Source organism: Aquarana catesbeiana, linkage group LG13 (genome assembly GCF_042186555.1).
Source record: "Aquarana catesbeiana isolate 2022-GZ linkage group LG13, ASM4218655v1, whole genome shotgun sequence".
Taxonomy (NCBI): domain Eukaryota; kingdom Metazoa; phylum Chordata; class Amphibia; order Anura; family Ranidae; genus Aquarana; species Aquarana catesbeiana.
Genome location: NC_133336.1, coordinates 202,764,715 through 202,784,248, shown reverse-complemented (window position 1 = coordinate 202,784,248; position 19,534 = coordinate 202,764,715). Strand labels below are relative to the sequence as shown.

Genomic DNA, 19,534 nt, shown 5'->3' with positions numbered 1-19,534 from the left:
GATCTTCACTGACAAGGACTGTAGTGTCCAGCGCTCAAGCCACTGTTGAGTCAGCATTGGGTCCCTCCATTCCCATTCCGCCCATCTCCCGCTCCCTCTTCTCTGATTCCTTTTGTCCCAACATCTATGAGGACGTGATATTCAGGGCTGCTACACTACCATCCACAACCAAAATCCTCCTTTCACTTACCATCTGCTGCTATCATTTGATTTATAAGGACTTTCAGTAATCCAGCAGATGAGACAACTTAGTATTTACTTTGAATTCATTCATGTATATCCATCCTGAATGAATTCACATGAGGTGTGTGTGGTTTATGTGAGTGGTGGCCATCTGTGTCTGTCCATGACAACATTGTCATTTTTACATCGGTGGTGGTACCTGTTTTTACAGTATATTCTTATATTGGTGTTTATAGTCAGTTTTCAATAAATAGCATTTATATATCTTCTGACTATTGCATGTTCCTCATTGATGAATTACCTTTTCCTCTTGTTCTTAGTTATGATATGCCATACTAATTCAGAGGAACACACCTAAATTGCGGTTGGTGTAAGCAATCGTCTTTATATCATACAGGCGTGGACACCATTGGTCTTCTGCCTGTTCTAATTATATCTGACAGCAGAGTACATTGGTTCTTTTATTACCTGTTTTTTTTTCATTTTTTTTATACAATCAGACAGATCCTTACTCTACATACTTGTTGGAAGATCAAACAGAGATTGTACAATCAGATTGTAATGTGTGTGGCGAGCTTAATAGATATCCTGGAGGATGCTGGGAAATAGTGGAGAGAATTCTGCTGAGATCTGATGACTCTTTATATCCTCTCTTCTAGGATCAGCAAATACTACTTGTCAGAGGAATCAAGAAGAGAACTAAAAAATCTGGAAAAGCTCCGACCAGGACTGAAGATTTCTAGGTGATGACCCCGGAGGAAGATACTCGGCTACAGCTGTGAATGGAGGAGGGGGAGGGGACATTGCTGTGAATGGAGGGGGAGGGGACATTGCTGTGAATGGAGGAGGAGACTCGGCTACAGCTGTGAATGGAGGAGGGGGAGGGGACATTGCTGTGAATGGAGGAGGAGGGGAGGGGACATTGCTGTTAATGGAGGAGGGGGAGGGGACATTGATGTGAATGGAGGAGGGGGAGGAGACATTGTTGTGAATGTGGGAGGGTACATTGCTGTGAATGGAGGTGGGGGAGGGGACATTACTGTGAATGAAGAGGGGGAGGGGACATTGCTGTGAATGGAGGAGGAGGGGAGGGGACGTTGCTGTGAATGGAGGAGGGGGGAGGGGACATTGCTGTGAATGGAGGAGGGGGAGGGGACGTTGCTGTGAATGGAGGAGGGGGAGGGGACGTTGCTGTGAATGGAGGAGGGGGAGGGGACGTTGCTGTGAATGGAGGAGGGGGAGGGGACATTGCTGTGAATGGAGGAGGGGAGGGGACATTGCTGTGAATGGAGGAGGGGGAGGGGACATTGCTGTGAATGGAGGAGGGGAGGGGACATTGATGTGAATGGAGGAGGGGAGGGGACATTGATGTGAATGGAGGAGGGGGAGGGGACATTGCTGTGAATGGAGGAGGGGGAGGGGACATTGCTGTGAATGGAGGAGGGGGAGGGGACATTGCTGTGAATGGAGGAGGGGGGAGGGGACATTGCTGTGAATGGAGGAGGGGGAGGGGACATTGCTCTGGATGAGGATGAGATATAAATCTGAACAAACCCGACCCAAGAGGAGAATGGATGATCACAGATGAAGTAATACACCAGGACAGGATGGGGGATTCTGTTTTGTAATGAAGAAGATAAAAACTGAACATTTCATATATAACCTGACTCAGGGAACACAGCCGGCATTTATCTGTCATCCCGGTATTTATCTTACACAGCCGGCTCCCCCTCCCCTCCCCCATGGTGGGGGATCCTTGTTCTCTGAATGGAGACTCCCCCTCCCCTCCCCCATGGTGGGGGGATCCTTGTTCTCTGAATGGAGTCTCCCCCTCCCCCTCCCCCATGGCGGGGGGATCCTTCTTCTCTGAATGGAGTCTCCCCCTCCCCCTCCCCCATGGCGGGGGGATCCTTGTTCTCTGAATGGAGTCTCCCCCTCCCCCTCCCCCATGGTGGGGGGATCCTTGTTCTCTGAATGGAGTCTCCCCCTCCCCTCCCCCATGGTGGGGGATCCTTGTTCTCTGAATGGAGTCTCCCCATCCCCTCCCCCATGGTGGGGGATCCTTGTACTCTGAATGGAGTCTCCCCATCCCCTCCCCCATGGTGGGGGGATCCTCATTCTCTGAATGGAGACTCCCCCTCCCCTCCCCCATGGTGGGGGGATCCTTGTTCTCTGAATGGAGTCTCCCCCTCCCCTCCCCCATAGTGGGGGGATCCTTGTTCTCTGAATGGAGTCTCCCCCTCCCCCATGATGGGGGATTCTTGTTCTCTGAATGGAGTCTCCCCATCCCCCATGGTGGGGGGATCCTTGTTCTCTGAATGGAGTCTCCCCTCCCCCGATGTGTCACTGCCGGCCTTTCCACACGGACTCCGTGTCACCCACATGGACTGATCCCTGCAGGAGAGATCAGAACTGGGTTTGTATGAAGCTGTGTGCTGGAGGAGGACAATACAGGAGGACTCATCAGACGATCGATCAGCCTGGGACCCCCCAAATCAGGGGGGAGGAGCCCTTGAAGAGTGCTGGGGGACCCCAATGGGGGATGGGATGGAAGTTTCTGATACTATTACTGTATATCATCAGTCTATGTATTGATCATTACATACACAGCAGGAATTGGGATTTCATTCTCTATAATACTGAGTGACATTCTATATATTAATGGAATATAAAATAGAGAAGCAGCTATTAGTGCAGTGATATTATTGAGGAACGTTTAATGGAGCGCAGATCATATACTGCAGATCAGATCAGAGGGACATTCAGGGGTTTTCATACAATTTAATGTGGAATAAAGTTGTAATAAATAAAATGTCATTTGAACTTTTAGGCCCCTTTCACACGGGGGGATCCGCTCACTGTGCAGAGACTGACCTGTAAGAGTCCCGCTCTCCTCTATGGGGAGATCCGATGAAAACCGACTTCCTGTCCATTTCCATCCCATCCAACCCACTGGACGGATGGAGAACGTATCTCTATACGTCTGTTTCCAGCAGATCTTGTCGGATCGGATGCCAGGTGGGTGTCAGAGGACACAGATCCACTGACATCCGTCTCACCATAGAAGTCAATGAGTGGCCCGAAAAATGGACAGGTGGATGGGATGGTTGTGATGGTGTGAAAGGGGCCTTACTCCTAAGAACCTGGCTGGTGATACATTGTAAAATAAAGACATTTCTCATCTCCCTGTAATGTGAGGATTCCTATGGAGTAGATAAAGCGGGCTGAGATGGTCATACATATAATACAATTATCATGGTGTACTGGGGTGTAATAATTCTTACCAGTTGATTGGCTGATTAGAATTTTGGTGAAGATTTCATATATTTTCTCTTCTTCAAACATTTTATTGAAGAATAGAATAAGTATACATAGATAAGGAGCAAAAGAGAAAATTGCCATCGATAGAGAGGATAAGACGGGATCTACCATAATGTAATGAGAGGGACGCACCCCTTAACCACTTGGCGCTCGCCCACCCACCATCAAATGACGGCAGAGCGGTGCCGCTATCGTTCTGGGTGGGCGTCATATGATGTCCTCTCAAAACGACCGCTCTCACGTGCCACAGGGGGCATGCAGTGCGGCAATCACGGCTGCGCCATGTTGCTTTGACATGGCGCAACCCCAAACTGTGTAAAGAGCCTCGGCTCTTTAACCATGTGATCAGCTGTGTCCAATCACAGCTGGCCACATGTAAACACGGAGATGCCAGTAATCGGCACTCCTTGCCTCACACTGCCAGAATGTGAGGAGAGGAGAGCCAATCAGTGGCATCTCCTCACAGGGGACAGCTAGGTATGTTACTTAGGGCACTGATCATCAGTGCCCTGATTACAATTAGTGCCCACCAGTGTCAGCAATTATTACCCACCACTGCCAGCAATCAGTGCCAACCAGTGCCCACAAATGCCACCAATCTGTGCCCACAAGTGCCAGCAATCAGTGGCCATTAGTGATGACTAGGGATGAGCTTCGTGTTCGAGTCGAACCCATGTTCGACTCGAACATTGTCTGTTCGCCCGTTCGGCGAATTCCGAACAATATGGGCCGTTCGCGCCAAATTCGTGTGGCGCGTCACGGCCCATAATTCACTGCGGCATCGCAGTGCATTGCTTGCTGATGATTGGCCAAGCATGCACTATGACCCGCATGCTTGGCCAATCACAGCGCCGCGTTAACAGAGAGCCGTAATTGGCCAAAGCCAAGGAGGCTTTGGCCAATTATGGCTCAGGGGATTTAGTACACGCCCCACACTATATAAGGCCGCCTGCATGGCGGCCCTGTGCAGTGTGTTCCGGTGTGCTGAGAAATAGAGAGAGAGAGAGACAGTGTCATTTCATTTGAGTTAGCTAGATTAGGCAGGACAGTCAGTCAGTTAGCTGCACTTAAAGTGTATTGTCTATATATATGCATCCCAGGTGTTGCATATATATATATATACACTGTATTCAGTTTAGCTAGTTCAGTTCCTGTTATCTTCTAGACTATTTACATTTAGTGCAGTGCGTCCTGCTCACAGTGTTCAGCTAGATCCGTTCCTGTTCTCTTCTTACTGACAGGCAGGCTTGTCTTGTTACAGTATAAAAAGCTACCTGAAGAAAATTACTGGTGTTCTTTTGATCCTATTAGTACCACAGTCAGGCAGCTAGACTATTTACATTTAGTGCAGAGCGTCCTGCTCACATTGTTCTGCTAAACCTACAAGCTAGTGGGGTGCGTCCTGCTCACAGTGTTCAGCTAGATCCGTTTCTGTTATCTTCTTACTGACAGGCAGGCTTGTCTTGTTACAGTAAATACAGCTACCTGAAGAAAATTGCTTGTGTTCTTTTGATCCTATTAGTACCACAGTCAGGCAGCTAGACTATTTACAGTTAGTGCAGTGCGTCATGCTCACAGTGTTCTGCTAAACCTACAAGTTAGTGGGGTGCGTCCTGCTCACAGTGTTCAGCTAAACCTACAAGTTAGTGGGGTGCGTCCACCTCACAGTGTTCAGCTAAACCTACAAGCTAGTGGGGTGCGTCCTGCTCACAGTGTTCAGCTAGATCCGTTTCTGTTATCTTCTTACTGACAGGCAGGCTTGTCTTGTTACAGTAAATACAGCTACCTGAAGATAATTGCTGGTGTTCTTTTGATCCTATTAGTACCACAGTCAGGCAGCTAGACTATTTACAGTTAGTGCAGTGCGTCCTGCTCACAGTGTTCTGCTAAACCTACAAGTTAGTGGGGTGCGTCCTGCTCACAGTGTTCAGCTAAACCTACAAGTAGGGATGAGCCGAACACCCCCCTGTACGGTTCGCACCAGAACATGCGAACAGGAAAAAAATTTGTTCGAACACGCGAACGCCGTTAAAGTCTATGGGACACGAACATGAATAATCAAAAGTGCTAATTTTAAAGGCTAATATGCAAGTTATTGTCAATAAAAGTGTTTGGGGACCCGGGTCCTCCCCCAGGGGACATGAATCAATGCAAAAAAAAAGTTTTAAAAACGGCCGTTTTTTCAGGAGCAGTGATTTTAATAATGCTTAAAGTCAAACAATAAAAGTGTAATATCCCTTTAAATTTCATACCTGGGGGGTGTCTATAGTATGCCTGTAAAGGGGCGCATGTTTCCCGTGTTTAGAACAGTCTGACAGCAAAATGACATTTTGAAGGAAAAAACACATTTAAAACTACCGCGGCTATTGCATTGCCGACAATACACATAGAAGTTCATTGATAAAAACGGCATGGGAATTCCCCACAGGGCAACCCCGAACCAAAATTAAAAAAAAAAATGATGTGGGAGTCCCCCTAAATTCCATACAAGGCCCTTCAGGTCTGGTATGGATATTAAGGGGAACCCCAGCCAAAATTTAAAAAAAAAATTGACGTGGGGTTCCCCCTAAATTCCATACCAGACCCTTCAGGTCTGGCATGGATTTTAAGGGGAACCCCGCGCCAAAAAAAAAAAAAAAAAACGGCGTGGGGTCCCCCCAAAAATCCATACCAGACCCTTATCCGAGCACGCAACCTGGCAGGCCGCAGGAAAAGAGGGGGGGAAGAGAGTGCGGCCCCCCCCCTCCTGAACCGTACCAGGCCACATGCCCTCAACATTGGGAGGGTGCTTTGGGGTAGCCCCCCAAAACACCTTGTCCCCATGTTGATGAAGACAAGGGCCTCATCCCCACAACCCTGGCCGGTGGTTGTGGGGGTCTGCGGGCGGGGGGCTTATCGGAATCTGGAAGCCCCCTTTAACAAGGGGACCCCCAGATCCCGGCCCCCCCCTGTGTGAAATGGTAAGGGGGTACTTACCCCTACCATTTCACTAAAAAACTGTCAAAAATGTTAAAAATGACAAGAGACAGTTTTTGACAATTCCTTTATTTAAATGCTTCTTCTTTCTTCATTCATCTTCTTCTTCTTCTGGTTCTTCTGGCTCTTCTGGTTCTTCCTCCGGCGTTCTCGTCCAGCATCTTCTCCGCGGCGTCTTCTATCTTCTTCTCCTCGGGCCGCTCCGCACCCATGGCATGGGGGGGGAGGCTCCCGCTCTTCTCTTCATCTTCTTCTCTTCTTCATCTTCTTCTTCATCTTCTTCTTCTTCTTCATGTCTTCTCCGGGCCGCTCCGCAGCCATGCTGTGGCATGGAGGGAGGCTCCCGCTGTGTGACGGCGTCTCTTCGTCTGACGGTTCTTAAATAACGGGGGGCGGGGCCACCCGGTGACCCCGCCCCCCTCTGACGCACGGTGACATGACGGGACTTCCCTGTGGCATTCCCCGTGATGTCACAGGGAAGTCCCGTCAAGTCACCGTGCGTCAGAGGGGGGCGGGGTCACCGGATGGCCCCGCCCCCCGTTATTTAAGAACCGTCAGACGAAGAGACGCCGTCACACAGCGGGAGCCTCCCTCCATGCCACAGCATGGCTGCAGAGCGGCCCGGAGAAGACATGAAGAAGAGAAGAAGGAAGAAGAGAAGAAGAAGAAGAAGAAGATGAAGAAGAAGATGAAGAAGAGAAGAAGATGAAGAGAAGAGCGGGAGCCTCCCCCCCATGCCATGGGTGCGGAGCGGCCCGAGGAGAAGAAGATAGAAGACGCCGCGGAGAAGATGCTGGACGAGAACGCCGGAGGAAGAACCAGAAGAGCCAGAAGAACCAGAAGAAGAAGAAGATGAATGAAGAAAGAAGAAGCATTTAAATAAAGGAATTGTCAAAAACTGTCTCTTGTCATTTTTAACATTTTTGACAGTTTTTTAGTGAAATGGTAGGGGTAAGTACCCCCTTACCATTTCACACAGGGGGGGGGCCGGGATCTGGGGGTCCCCTTGTTAAAGGGGGCTTCCAGATTCCGATAAGCCCCCCGCCCACAGACCCCCACAACCACCGGCCAGGGTTGTGGGGATGAGGCCCTTGTCTTCATCAACATGGGGACAAGGTGTTTTGGGGGGCTACCCCAAAGCACCCTCCCAATGTTGAGGGCATGTGGCCTGGTACGGTTCAGGAGGGGGGGGGCCGCACTCTCGTCCCCCCCTCTTTTCCTGCGGCCTGCCAGGTTGCGTGCTCGGATAAGGGTCTGGTATGGATTTTTGGGGGACCCCACGCCGTTTTTTTTTTTTTTTTGGCGCGGGGTTCCCCTTAAAATCCATACCAGACCTGAAGGGTCTGGTATGGAATTTAGGGGGAACCCCACGTCAATTTTTTTTTTTAATTTTGGCTGGGGTTCCCCTTAATATCCATACCAGACCTGAAGGGCCTTGTATGGAATTTAGGGGGACCCCCACATCATTTTTTTTTTTGGTTCGGGGTTGCCCTGTGGGGAATTCCCATGCCGTTTTTATCAATGAACTTCTATGTGTATTGTCGGCAATGCAATAGCCGCGGGTAGTTTTAAATTAGTTTTTTCCTTCCAAATGTCATTTTGCTGTCAGACTGTTCTAAACACAGGAAACATGCGCCCCTTTACAGGCATACTATAGACACCCCCCAGGTACGAAATTTAAAGGGATATTACACTTTTATTGTTTGACTTTAAGCATTAATAAAATCACTGCTCCTGAAAAAACGTCCGTTTTTAAAACTTTTTTTTGCATTGATCCATGTCCCCTGGGGCAGGACCCGGGTCCCCAAACACTTTTTATGACAATAACTTGCATATAAGCCTTTAAAATTAGCACTTTTGATTTCTCCCATAGACTTTTAAAGGGTGTTCCGCGGCATTCGGCGAACTTGCGAACAGCCAATGTTCGAGTAGAACATGAGTTCGACTCGAACTCGAAGCTCATCCCTACCTACAAGTTAGTGGGGTGCGTCCACCTCACAGTGTTCAGCTAAACCTACAAGCTAGTGGGGTGCGTCCTGCTCACAGTGTTTAGCTAGATCCGTTTCTGTTATCTTCTTACTGACAGGCAGGCTTGTCTTGTTACAGTAAATACAGCTACCTGAAGAAAATTGCTGGTGTTCTTTTGATCCTATTAGTACCACAGTCAGGCAGCTAGACTATTTACAGTTAGTGCAGTGCGTCCTGCTCACAGTGTTCAGCTAAACCTACAAGCTAGTGGGGTGCGTCCTGCTCATAGTGTTCAGCTAGATCCGTTTCTGTTATCTTCTTACTGACAGACAGGCTTGTCTTGTTACAGTAAATACAGCTACCTGCAGAAAATTGCTGGTGTTCTTTTGATCCTATTAGTACCACAGTCAGGCAGCTAGACTATTTACAGTTAGTGCAGTGCGTCCTGCTCACAGTGTTCAGCTAAACCTACAAGTTAGTGGGGTGCGTCCACCTCACAGTGTTCAGCTAAAGCTACCTGTAGAAGGTTGGTGGTGTTCTCATACTACAGGCAGGCAGTTGATTTTGCTAGCTGCAGTATCAGTACATATATATATATATATATATATATATATCCCAGCTTAGTGCAGCTACAGGCCATTAGTATGTCTGGAAGGCCAAAAAGGAGAGGCAGACAGTCACAAGCCAATAAGAGAGGGCAAGCAGGCTCTGTGTCTAGTGCTGGTCGTGGAGACGGTGCATCGTCATCAGCACGTGGCCGTGGGACACGCTTGGCCTTTTTTTCGGCAGCTGGCCATGTTGAGCCGCAACATGCGGAAGACTTGGTCGAGTGGATGACCAAGCCGTCCTCATCCTCCTCATCCTCTCTCACCCATGCCCAGGGTACTTTGTCTGGCAAAGCAGCGGCCTCTTCCCTTGGCTCAATGTCATCAGTGACTCCTTCCCTAGCCCCACCATGTCCTCCTGAGGAGTCCCTCGAACTGTTTGACCACAGTGTTGGGTACATGCTCCAGGAGGATGCCCAGCGTTTGGAAGGCTCTGATGATGATACTGAGCTCGATGAAGGCAGTAACATGAGCACAGACAGAGGGGGTGCCCAAGAAGGACAGCAATCTGGCAGTCATGCTCCTCCTGCTGCAGCATACTGCCAGGTTTGCTCCAGTGATGAGGAGGGAGGAGATGATGAGGTCACTGACTCAACATGGGTGCCTGATAGGAGAGAGGAGGAGGAGGAGGAGGCGGCACATCACCAACGAGTCAGGATGCCCTCCAGGGGCCAGCCTAAGGGCAGCACATTGACTGCATCACACCCCAAAGCTCCACATGTGCAGGGCGCTGCAGTCTCTGCGCGTTATTCAAAAAGTTCTTTGGTGTGGGCCTTTTTTGAGACGAGTGCATCAGATCGCACCGCTGCTATTTGCAACATATGTCTCAAGCGTATCTCGCGTGGCCAAAACATCTCCCGCTTGGGTACCACATGCTTGACCAGACATATGTTGACCTGCCATGCAGTTCGTTGGCAAGCGTATCTAAAAGACCCACACCAAAGAACAAAGAGGACCTCTCCTTGCTCCTCATCAGCTGAGATTTCCAACCCCACTAGACCTTCAGTCCTCTCTGAGACCTGCACTGAGAGGAATGAAGGTGTAGAATTAGGTGTGTCACAGCCAAGTACTTGTGGGCAATCTGATTTTGGTACACCGACGTCAGATTGTACCAGGCAAATTTCCCTGCCCCAGCTGCTGCACCGCCAAAAGAAGTTTGCTCCCAGCCATCCACATGCCCAGCGGTTGAATGCTAGCTTGGCAAAATTGCTAGCACTTCAACTGCTGCCTTTTCAGTTGGTAGACTCTGCCCCCTTCTGTGAGTTTGTGGAATGTGCGGTTCCTCATTGGCAGGTACCCAAACGCCACTTTTTCTCACGGAAGGCGATTCCGGCTCTCTACCAGCATGTGGAAGGCAATGTCAATGCCTCGCTGGACAGGGCAGTCAGCGGTAAGGTGCATATTACCGCTGACTCATGGTCCAGCAGGCATGGACAGGGACGTTACCTAAGTTTCACGGTGCATTGGGTGACTCTGCTGGCAGCTGGGAAGGATGCAGGACAAGGCGCAGTAGTGTTGGAGGTTGTTTCGCCACCACGCCTCCAAAATGCTAATGATTGTGACACACCTCTCTCCTCCACCCCCTCCTCTTCTTCTTCCTCCATGGCCTCTTCCTCGGAACCAGCGGTGCTCCGTAGTCGTTCAAGGGGCTACGCCAGTACGCAGGCCAAAAGATGCCATGCGGTGCTTGAGCTGGTGTGCTTGGGGGACAGGAGCCACACTGGGGCAGAGGTTCTGTCAGCTCTGCAGGGGCAGGTTCAGAGGTGGTTGACGCCACGCCAACTTAAGGCAGGAATGGTGGTTTGCAACAATGGCACCAACCTCCTCTCTGCCCTCCGACAGGGACAATTGACCCATGTGCCCTGTTTGGCTGGCAGGCCAGGAAAGTCTGTGTGCATTTCCGCCGGTCATATAATGCCAGTGCTTGGCTGACGGACCTCCAAAAGGAGTTTAACCTGCCCAAGAACCGCCTAATCTGTGACATGCCCACCAGGTGGAACTCAACGTTGGCCATGCTGCAGCAGCTGCACATGCAGCAGAGGGCCATCAATGAGTACCTGTGCGACTATGGCACCAGGACAGGGTCAGGGGAGCTTGTTTTTTTTTCCCCACGCCAGTGGGCCATGATCAGGGATGCATGCACTGTCCTGTCACCATTTGAGGAGGCCACAAGGATGGTGAGCAGTGACAGTGCATGCATCAGTGACACTGTCCCCCTTGTCCACCTGTTGGAGCACACGCTGCGTGGAATAATGGACAGGGCACTTGAGGCAGAACAGAGGCAGGAAGAGGAGGACTTCCTTAGCTCTCAAGGCCCCCTTTATCCAGACAGTGTTCCTGCGTGCCTGCCGATCACACAGGAAGAGGACGAGGAGGAGGAGGAGGAGGAAGATTGTGTCAGTATGGAGGTGGAGCCTGGCACTCAGCATCAGCAGCAGTCTTTAAGGGATCAGTCCCAAGAAACACATGGACTTGTACGTGGCTGGGAGGAGGTGGCTGCGGACCATGTTGTCCTTAGTGACCCAGAGGACTCCGGACCGAATGCCTCAGCAAACCTACGCTGCATGGCCTCCCTGATCCTGCAAAGCCTGCGTAAGGATCCTCGTATTCGTGGTATCAAGGAGAAGGACCAATACTGGCTGGCAACCCTCCTTGATCCACGTTACAAGGGTAAGGTTGCGGACCTTATCTTGCCATCGCAGAGGGAGCAGAGGATGAAACATCTTCGGGAGGCCTTGCAGAAAGGTCTGTGCAACACGTTTCCAGAGACTGGGAGGTTACAAACTCCTGTTTCTGGACAACGTGTTGCTGAGGCTTCGGTCAGTCAAAGAAGGAGCGGTGGAGAAGGTGGCCGTCTGACCGATGCGTTCAGACAATTTTTTGGTCCACAGCCCCAAGGTATGATCGGTTCCAGCAACCATCGCGAGCGTCTGTTTTACATGGTACAGGAATACCTAGGGGCAAGATCAGACTTGGACACCTTTGCCACCGAAAATCCTCTGGGTTACTGGGTCTTGAGGATGGATCACTGGCCAGAGCTTGCACAGTATGCAATTGAGCTACTGGCCTGTCCTGCATCCAGCGTTCTTTCGGAACGCACATTCAGTGCTGCTGGAGGCGTGGTAACTGATCACAGGGTGCGTCTGTCCACTGACTCGGTCGATCGACTGACCTTCATAAAAATGAATCAGTCTTGGATCACCACCAGCTACCAAGCACCTGATGCTGATGTAACCGAATAATTTTTTTTGAAATCTCAGATCCCTTCAAAGACTATCTATGCTGATGCTGAGTGACTATCCCTGAGTAATTATCCTCTTCCTCCTCAATCATCACGCTGATAGCTTGTAAGAACATTTTTGGTTCTGGGCGCCACCACCAGTGCCTAAGGCACAATTTTTCAGCCCCTGTTTAACAGGGGCGTGTAATTACAATTTTTGATGTAATACTTTGCAGCAGGGCTCGTTTCTGCATTCCAACTAGAGTGTCTGTGAGGGGTTGCAGTGTTGTGGCACCAGCACCAGTGCCCAAGGCCCATTTTTTCTGCCCCTGTTTAACAGGGGCGTGTAATTACAATTTTTGATGCAATACTTTGCAGCAGAGCTCGTTCCTGCGTTCCAACTAGAGTGTCTGTGAGGGGTTGCAGTGTTGTGGCACCAGCACCAGTGCCTAAGGCCCAATTTTTCAGCCCTTGTTTAACAGGGGCGTGTAATTACAATTTTTGATGCAATACTTTGCAGCAGGGCTCGTTCCTGCGTTCCAACTAGAGTGTCTGTGAGGGGTTGCAGTGTTGTGGCACCAGCCCCAGTGCCTAAGGCCCATTTTTTCTGCCCCTGTTTAACAGGGGCGTGTAATTACAATTTTTGATGCAATACTTTGCAGCAGGGCTCGTTCCTGCGTTCCAACTAGAGTGTCTGTGAGGGGTTGCAGTGTTGTGGCACCAGCACCAGTGCCTAAGGCCTAATTTTTCAGCTCCTGTTCAACAGGGGCATGTAATTACAATTCTTGATCTAATATTTCACAGCAGGGCCCTGTGAGGGCTTACAGTGTTGTGGCCACAGCAACACCTAAGGCCCAAATTTCTGCTGAGTATATAGGGCAGGACCCTACTTTCAAACAACTAACTTACAAACGACTCCTACTTGCAAACGGAAGGAGACAACAGGAAGTGAGATGAAATCTACCCCTAGGAAGGGAAATTCTCTCCTGTAAGAGTTAATATGGGAAAAACATTTCTCCTTTCCACTGATGCTTTCCAATCCATTGGGACAAAAAGTGAGGTGAAATCTTCTGAAGAGGAGGAAAGACAGCAAAACAAATGTCACAGGGGTGATAACCCTTCCCTATGTTTTCCAAAAAGCTTAAAAAAGATTTTTTTGGCTGGAGCTAAACACGTTAAAAATGTACCCGTTCAAAATTACAAAGAGATTCTACTTAACAACAAACCTACAGTCCCTGTCTTGTTTGCACCGCCTGTATACTGCTGTTCAGAGTATATAGGGCCTGGTGGCCCCACACCTTTCCTTATTTTAATTTGGGTGTGGGGTTCCCCTTAATATCCATACAAGACCCAAAGGGCCTGGTAATGGACTGGGGGGTACCCATGCCGTTTGTCTCACTGATTTTCATCCATATTGCCAGGACCCGACATGACATTAAACCCGCAAGCAGTTTTAAATGAGATTTTTTCCTTTAAAAATGACATTTGGTGCAGGGGCTGTTCTAAACACGGGAAACACGCGTCACTTTACAGGCATACTATAGACACCCCTCAGGTACGATATTTAAAGGAATATTTCACTTTTTTTTTTTTTACTTTAAGCATCATTAAAATCACTGCTCCCGATAAAACGTCCGTTTTTAAAAGTTTTTTTGCATTGATACATGTCCCCTGGGGTAGGACCCGGTCCTCAAACCCTTTTTAGGACAATACCATGCAAATTAGCCTTTAAAATGAGCACTTTTGATTTCGAACGTTCGAGTCCCATAGACGTCAATGGGGTTCTAACGTTCGTGCGAACTTTCGGTCCGTTCGCAGGTTCTGGTGCGAACCGAACCGGGGGGTGTTCGGCTCATCCCTAGTGATGACAGTCACTGCTGGCTATCAGTGCTGCCCATCAATGCCCATCACTGCTGCCCATCAGTGCCACCTATCCGTGGCTACCAGTGCTGCCTATCTGTGCCCAGCAGTTCCACCTATCTGTGCCCACCTGGGCCGCCTATCTGTGCCCACCAGTGCCACCCATCAGTGCTGCCTATCAATGTCACATATTATCAGTGCCCATAAGTGCCACCTCATCACTGCCTATAAGTGCCACCTCATCAGTGCCCATCAGTGCAGCCTATCAGTGCCGCTTCATCAGCGCACATCAGTGTACGAGAAAAATTACTTATTTACAAAATTTACTACCAGAAATTAAGAAAAACTTTTTTTATTTTTAATTTTTGGTCTTTTTTTTTTTAGGAAAAAATAAAAAACCCAGAATTGATTAAATACCACGAAAAGAAAGCTTTATTTGTGTGAAGAAAATGATAACAATTTCACATGGTTACAGTGTGGCATGGCCACGTAATTGTCATTCAAAGTGACAGCGCTGAAAGCTAAAAAATGGCCTGGGCAGGAAGGGGGTGTGCCCTGTATTGAGGTGGTTAAAGAAATAAGGTTGGCGTGGGGGTACATTCAGGAGGATCATACAACATCTCATTTCTTACAGATGTAAAAACCTATAGGTAGCAGAGTAGAATAATTAGATAGGTATGGATTAGGTATGGTAGAAGGATCACTGCGTAACCTCTCACTAATTAAAGCTCAAGAGAGAGCAAGCCAAGTGTGAAGCAACAATGAGGATACTCGGATCTCCGGGGAATAAAACCAGAGAAAAGGGGAGATGATCACCACCCTTAGGTAGGACCATGGGTCTTGTAGACTTGTCACAGATGATATCCTGTCAAATATATACAGTATATACTAGCGAGGCAATGCTAGTGTAGCACCCTCTAGTGTGCTAGAAGTAGAATAGGTTTTTTACTAAACCCACAACAGTAAAACCTGTCTGTATATGCAGAATAGCATGTTTGTTATACTCACTGTGGAACTTTAGGGGTTAATCCTCTGCACTGTTAAAAGTCTGTTTTATCCTATGTTCAAATATCCTCCCCTTCTTTCATTGTCTATCTTGGGAAGGCCAGCTAACACATAGGCAGTGGCCAACCTGCACATGCTCAGTTGTGTCTTTTATACTGAAAATATTTTTTTTTTAGCACTGAGCATGTCATTGGTACAGTGCCAATCAGCGCTGGCTAGATGGCAGGTGAGGGTATACTAATACAGAGGAAGTTTGGTCAGAGGAGAGTGGAATCTTCTCCTACATGAACACTCTAGAATCGCTGGGACCCTGCAGTTTACCACGATATACAGTAGAAAAAGATATATAAAGGTATATAGCGGCAGTATTTGGATATAAAAAGAAGATTTGGAAGCTGTGTGCATTGTGGGGGGATGATTTGTTTTTATATTGCTGGGTTTAGTAACACTTTAAGTGTAGGTAAATTGGCAGGTTTGGATGACAGCCAAGCCTGTGTTTTGGTTTATCTGGGTCAGGGGAGTGACTCAGGGAGGCTGGTATGACTCGCAGGCAACATCTTTAAGACCTTGCCCTATTTCTAGAAACTAGTGGAAGATTCTAGAAGAATGGGAGTGGGGGAGCTGTTTGGAATATTCATGAGGGCCCTGACCAATCCCCAACAGATGGGTTGGCAAGGGGAAGGCCCCCTCAAATACTCTGGGTCAGATCAGTTGGGGCAGTGTGGAGTTTGGGTGGAAGATGGAGAAGAAATGTTAGGCTGTCGGTGGCCCAGGAGGGTTGCCTCCTAGTCTGGGGGGTGAACTTGGGCCTGGGCACAGAAGGAACCTTCTTTATGGTGCATTAGGGTGTCCTGTCCAGAGGCACAGGAGCAAGTGGAAGACAGCAGGAGAACACTGCCAGGCAAATCTCCAGGAAAGAAGACAGCCAAATGGGCTGGTGAGTGTTGCAGCCAAGAGGACTGAGAAGCATTCCATGAGAGGAGATGCAGAGTCAGTCTGGGAAGACTGTAAAGTCTTAGTCAGGGGGGCAAGTGGAAGGGGTAGCTGCAGCCAGTCGGGCTGGCTGTGCCTGAAGAGGTGATACTGGGATCAGTAGCCACAGGAGGAGGAGGACAGCTGGGCACTAGGACATTTTGCTACACTACTAGAGAGGCCCTTGGTCCCTGCCCGTAAAGGGTGGTTGCTAGAGATCTAACTGAGCCTTTTTTAGATCATCCAAACAGTGCCAGCTGGTCCTGGGAGTTGTAGTTCCACAAGCATGTGCTGGAGGTAGAAGAAGAAGAGTGTGTACAGGCTGTATATAGTTGTGTCCCTGAAGAGTTTTGCTACTACCTTGATCAAGTGGGCATCCCATAAATACCCTCAACCCTATCCAAGTTCAATACCTCTAATAAAATACAAAAAACAAGCTGCAAGGACTGATTCTTGTCTCCAGTGTGTGTGGAAGATTCTGTGTGTCAGGCCGTGCAGGGTGGGAGATACCTTTATTCGCCAGAGGCTCCTGCAGGGGTAGTGCTACATATGGGGGTGTCGTCCGGGATATCTGCCCATGGTTAAACTGCTGGCCATTGTGCCTGGCAACCAGAGGTTCTCATCGAGCCAGAGAACTGTGCCTTGTTCCAAAACCACCAGAGGGGTTGAACCAGGGAAGGACTAACAAAAAAAAACAAAGGAGATGCCCCCTGGGACTTTATAGGCATAGGTTGGAAACCAGAAAGAAGTGTAAAGAAGTATAATAAAAAGTACAAATTTTATTGATAAAAAACGTCTAACAATAGAGGAGAATATCACATTTACTATACATGAATGGTAATCATATATGGATAATATACAGCTGAATTCTATGACACACGATTAATCTCACAGTAAGAGGCCATAACTGTAAAAGAAATCCGAACATGTTTCGGAATATACATTTAAATTCCATCTTCGGGGGATGGTCAGAGAAAGCTGTGACATCTGGTAATATAATAACAGAGTATCAGAAAAAATATGGTATATAGAAAGTAAAAGCAGGCATGACAAATAGCAAACATAACATCAAAATGTCATTTTTATCTGAAAAATACTCACATGGTGGCTACCATTGACAGATATAAAAACACAACATGGATCATGAGGTTAAAGCTCTCCAAATTGTCCCGTTGTATCTGAGCTCTGCCAGCAGGAGGGAAAATGCCCCTAGAGGTAGAGTGGCAGTTTAAGTCCAAAAAACAGACTCTACAAAAAGTGAAGACAGGCGAGATGAAAACAAATATATAGAAAGTATGAATAACATTGCTGTAGCTGTGCAGGCGCTCACAAGGATCATTTGTCTGAGGACGGCCCTGGCATAAAAAATATACATGATTATAGAAAGTGTATTGTTTGGCAGAAAGACAAACAGAAGCTTGAAATAACTCCCTGGATAATTTACTGACAAGCAAGTAGCAGCAAAACATGATGGTAACATGGATTATATGTGTGCAATAAATACAAGAATGAAAGAGCGGCTAGCCAAAGATGTTAAAAAATGGTAATCATAGTAACCAAATGCAATGACAGCATTGAAATGTATGTCCTGTCATCAAGGGAGACACTCACAAGTTCCAGGTAGTCTGTCTGCAGTCTGAAACAGACGGCTTTATATGTGTGTAGCAAGGTGTATGAGATACATCCATGTGATTGGTATAACCAATCCGAGGAGCGTGAGGGTGTCAGGTGATCGGGAGCCCATTCAGTGATGTCATCACCATCAATCAGACAGGCGATCACAAGGATCATTTGTCTGAGGACGGCCCTGGCATAAAAAATAGACATGATTATAGAAAGTGTATTGATTGGCAGAAAGACAAACAGAAGCTTGAAATAACTCCCTGGATAATTTACTGACAAGCAAGTAGCAGCAAAACATGATGGTAACATGGATTATATGTATGTAATAAATACAAGAATGAAAGAGCGGCTAGCCAAAGATGTTAAAAAATGGTAATCATAGTAACCAAATGTAATGACAGCATTGAAATGTATGTCCTGTCATCAAGGGAGACACTCACAAGTTCCAGGTAGTCTGTCTGCAGTCTGAAACAGACGGCTTTATATGTGTGTAGCAAGGTGTATGAGATACATCCATGTGATTGGTATAACCAATCCAAGGAGCGTGAGGGTGTCAGGTGATCGGGAGCCCATTCAGTGATGTCATCACCATCAATCAGACAGGAGATCACAAGGATCATTTGTCTGAGGACGGCCCTGGCACAGAAATGACTGTACATGATTTTAAAGTGCTTGTAAACCCTTACAAACCACTTTTCACTACAGGTAAGCCTATAATAAGGACTACCTGTGGCTACCGTGGATATCTCCTTAATCTACATGGTTTAGGCGATATCCCTTGTATCAGCATGTGCCAACGTCATCAGCACATGTGCATTGAAGCAACCGCTCATTCGTGCCATTGCTTCAGCAGACGTGCCATTACCGGCAGCTCCCGCTCACATGCACGGGAGTGATGTCATTGCAGCTCTAGCCAATCAAAAGCACCGGAGCCCGCGATAATCAGAAATAACTCCAGGAGACATGTCGCCGGGCAGAGCAGTGTGTCGAGACCGCTGCGGGGGTTTTGATCTAAGGTGAGTATTTCATAATGAGCTAGTATGCTATGTATACTAGCTCATTATGCCTTTGTCTTGCAGGTTTGTTTTTTTTTTGTTTTGTTTTTTGTGGGTTTGCAACCATTTCAAGAGGTGTGTTGTTTGTCAAAAAGACAAACAGAGGCTGAAAACAACTTTTTGGATAATTTACTGGCAAGCAAGCAGCAGCAGAACATAGTGGTAACATGGATTATATGCATGAAATAAATACATGAATAAAGTAAAGCTGCCATGATTCTGAAGTTCTAAGAATCACTGAACCGTTACATTGAGTATGGCTAAGTATAACAAAGAAGGCGGAAAAAGAGCGGCTAGCCAAAGAAGTTAAAAAATGGTAATGGTAGTAACCAAATGCAGTGACACTTACTTGCAGCACAGCAATAAAAAATGGAAAATTGAATTCAAATACTTACCATAATTTTTCTTTTCCTGACGAGCTCCATGGCAGCACAGCTGGGTATAGGCTCCGCCCCCCATGCCTCCAGGACATAACTCATATACATTGGAGCCCACCTACAGCCTAGGCGTTCTGTAACTAGTCCTACCAAGTTGTGCTGCCATGGAGCTCGTCAGGAAACAAAAATTACAGTAAGTATTTGAATTCAGTTCTCTCTGTTTTCCTGACGGCTCCATGTCAGCACAGCTGGGAACTAACTAGACAAAACAGGGGAGGGATAATACTACACAATCCTCAATTCTGACTAAAAAACAGAAGCCAGGACGCCTCTGCCAAACTCAACTGTCATTAAGCCATGAATATGAAT

The 19,534-nt window shown here is 47.8% G+C and overlaps 2 protein-coding genes across 2 annotated transcripts in view; both read left to right on the top strand.

Moving 5' to 3' along the window:
- Positions 1-963, top strand: part of LOC141117702 (ribonuclease inhibitor-like) — a 151,759-nt gene extending 150,796 nt beyond the window's left edge. Inside the window, exon 6 of the mRNA XM_073610700.1 lies at positions 843-963. Coding sequence (XP_073466801.1) covers positions 843-930 — 88 coding nt within the window. The 3' untranslated portion in view covers positions 931-963. The remainder of the gene's footprint in view (positions 1-842) is intronic.
- Positions 1-19,534, top strand: part of LOC141117699 (NACHT, LRR and PYD domains-containing protein 3-like) — a 2,363,088-nt gene that overhangs the window by 632,553 nt on the left and 1,711,001 nt on the right. The window lies entirely within an intron of this gene.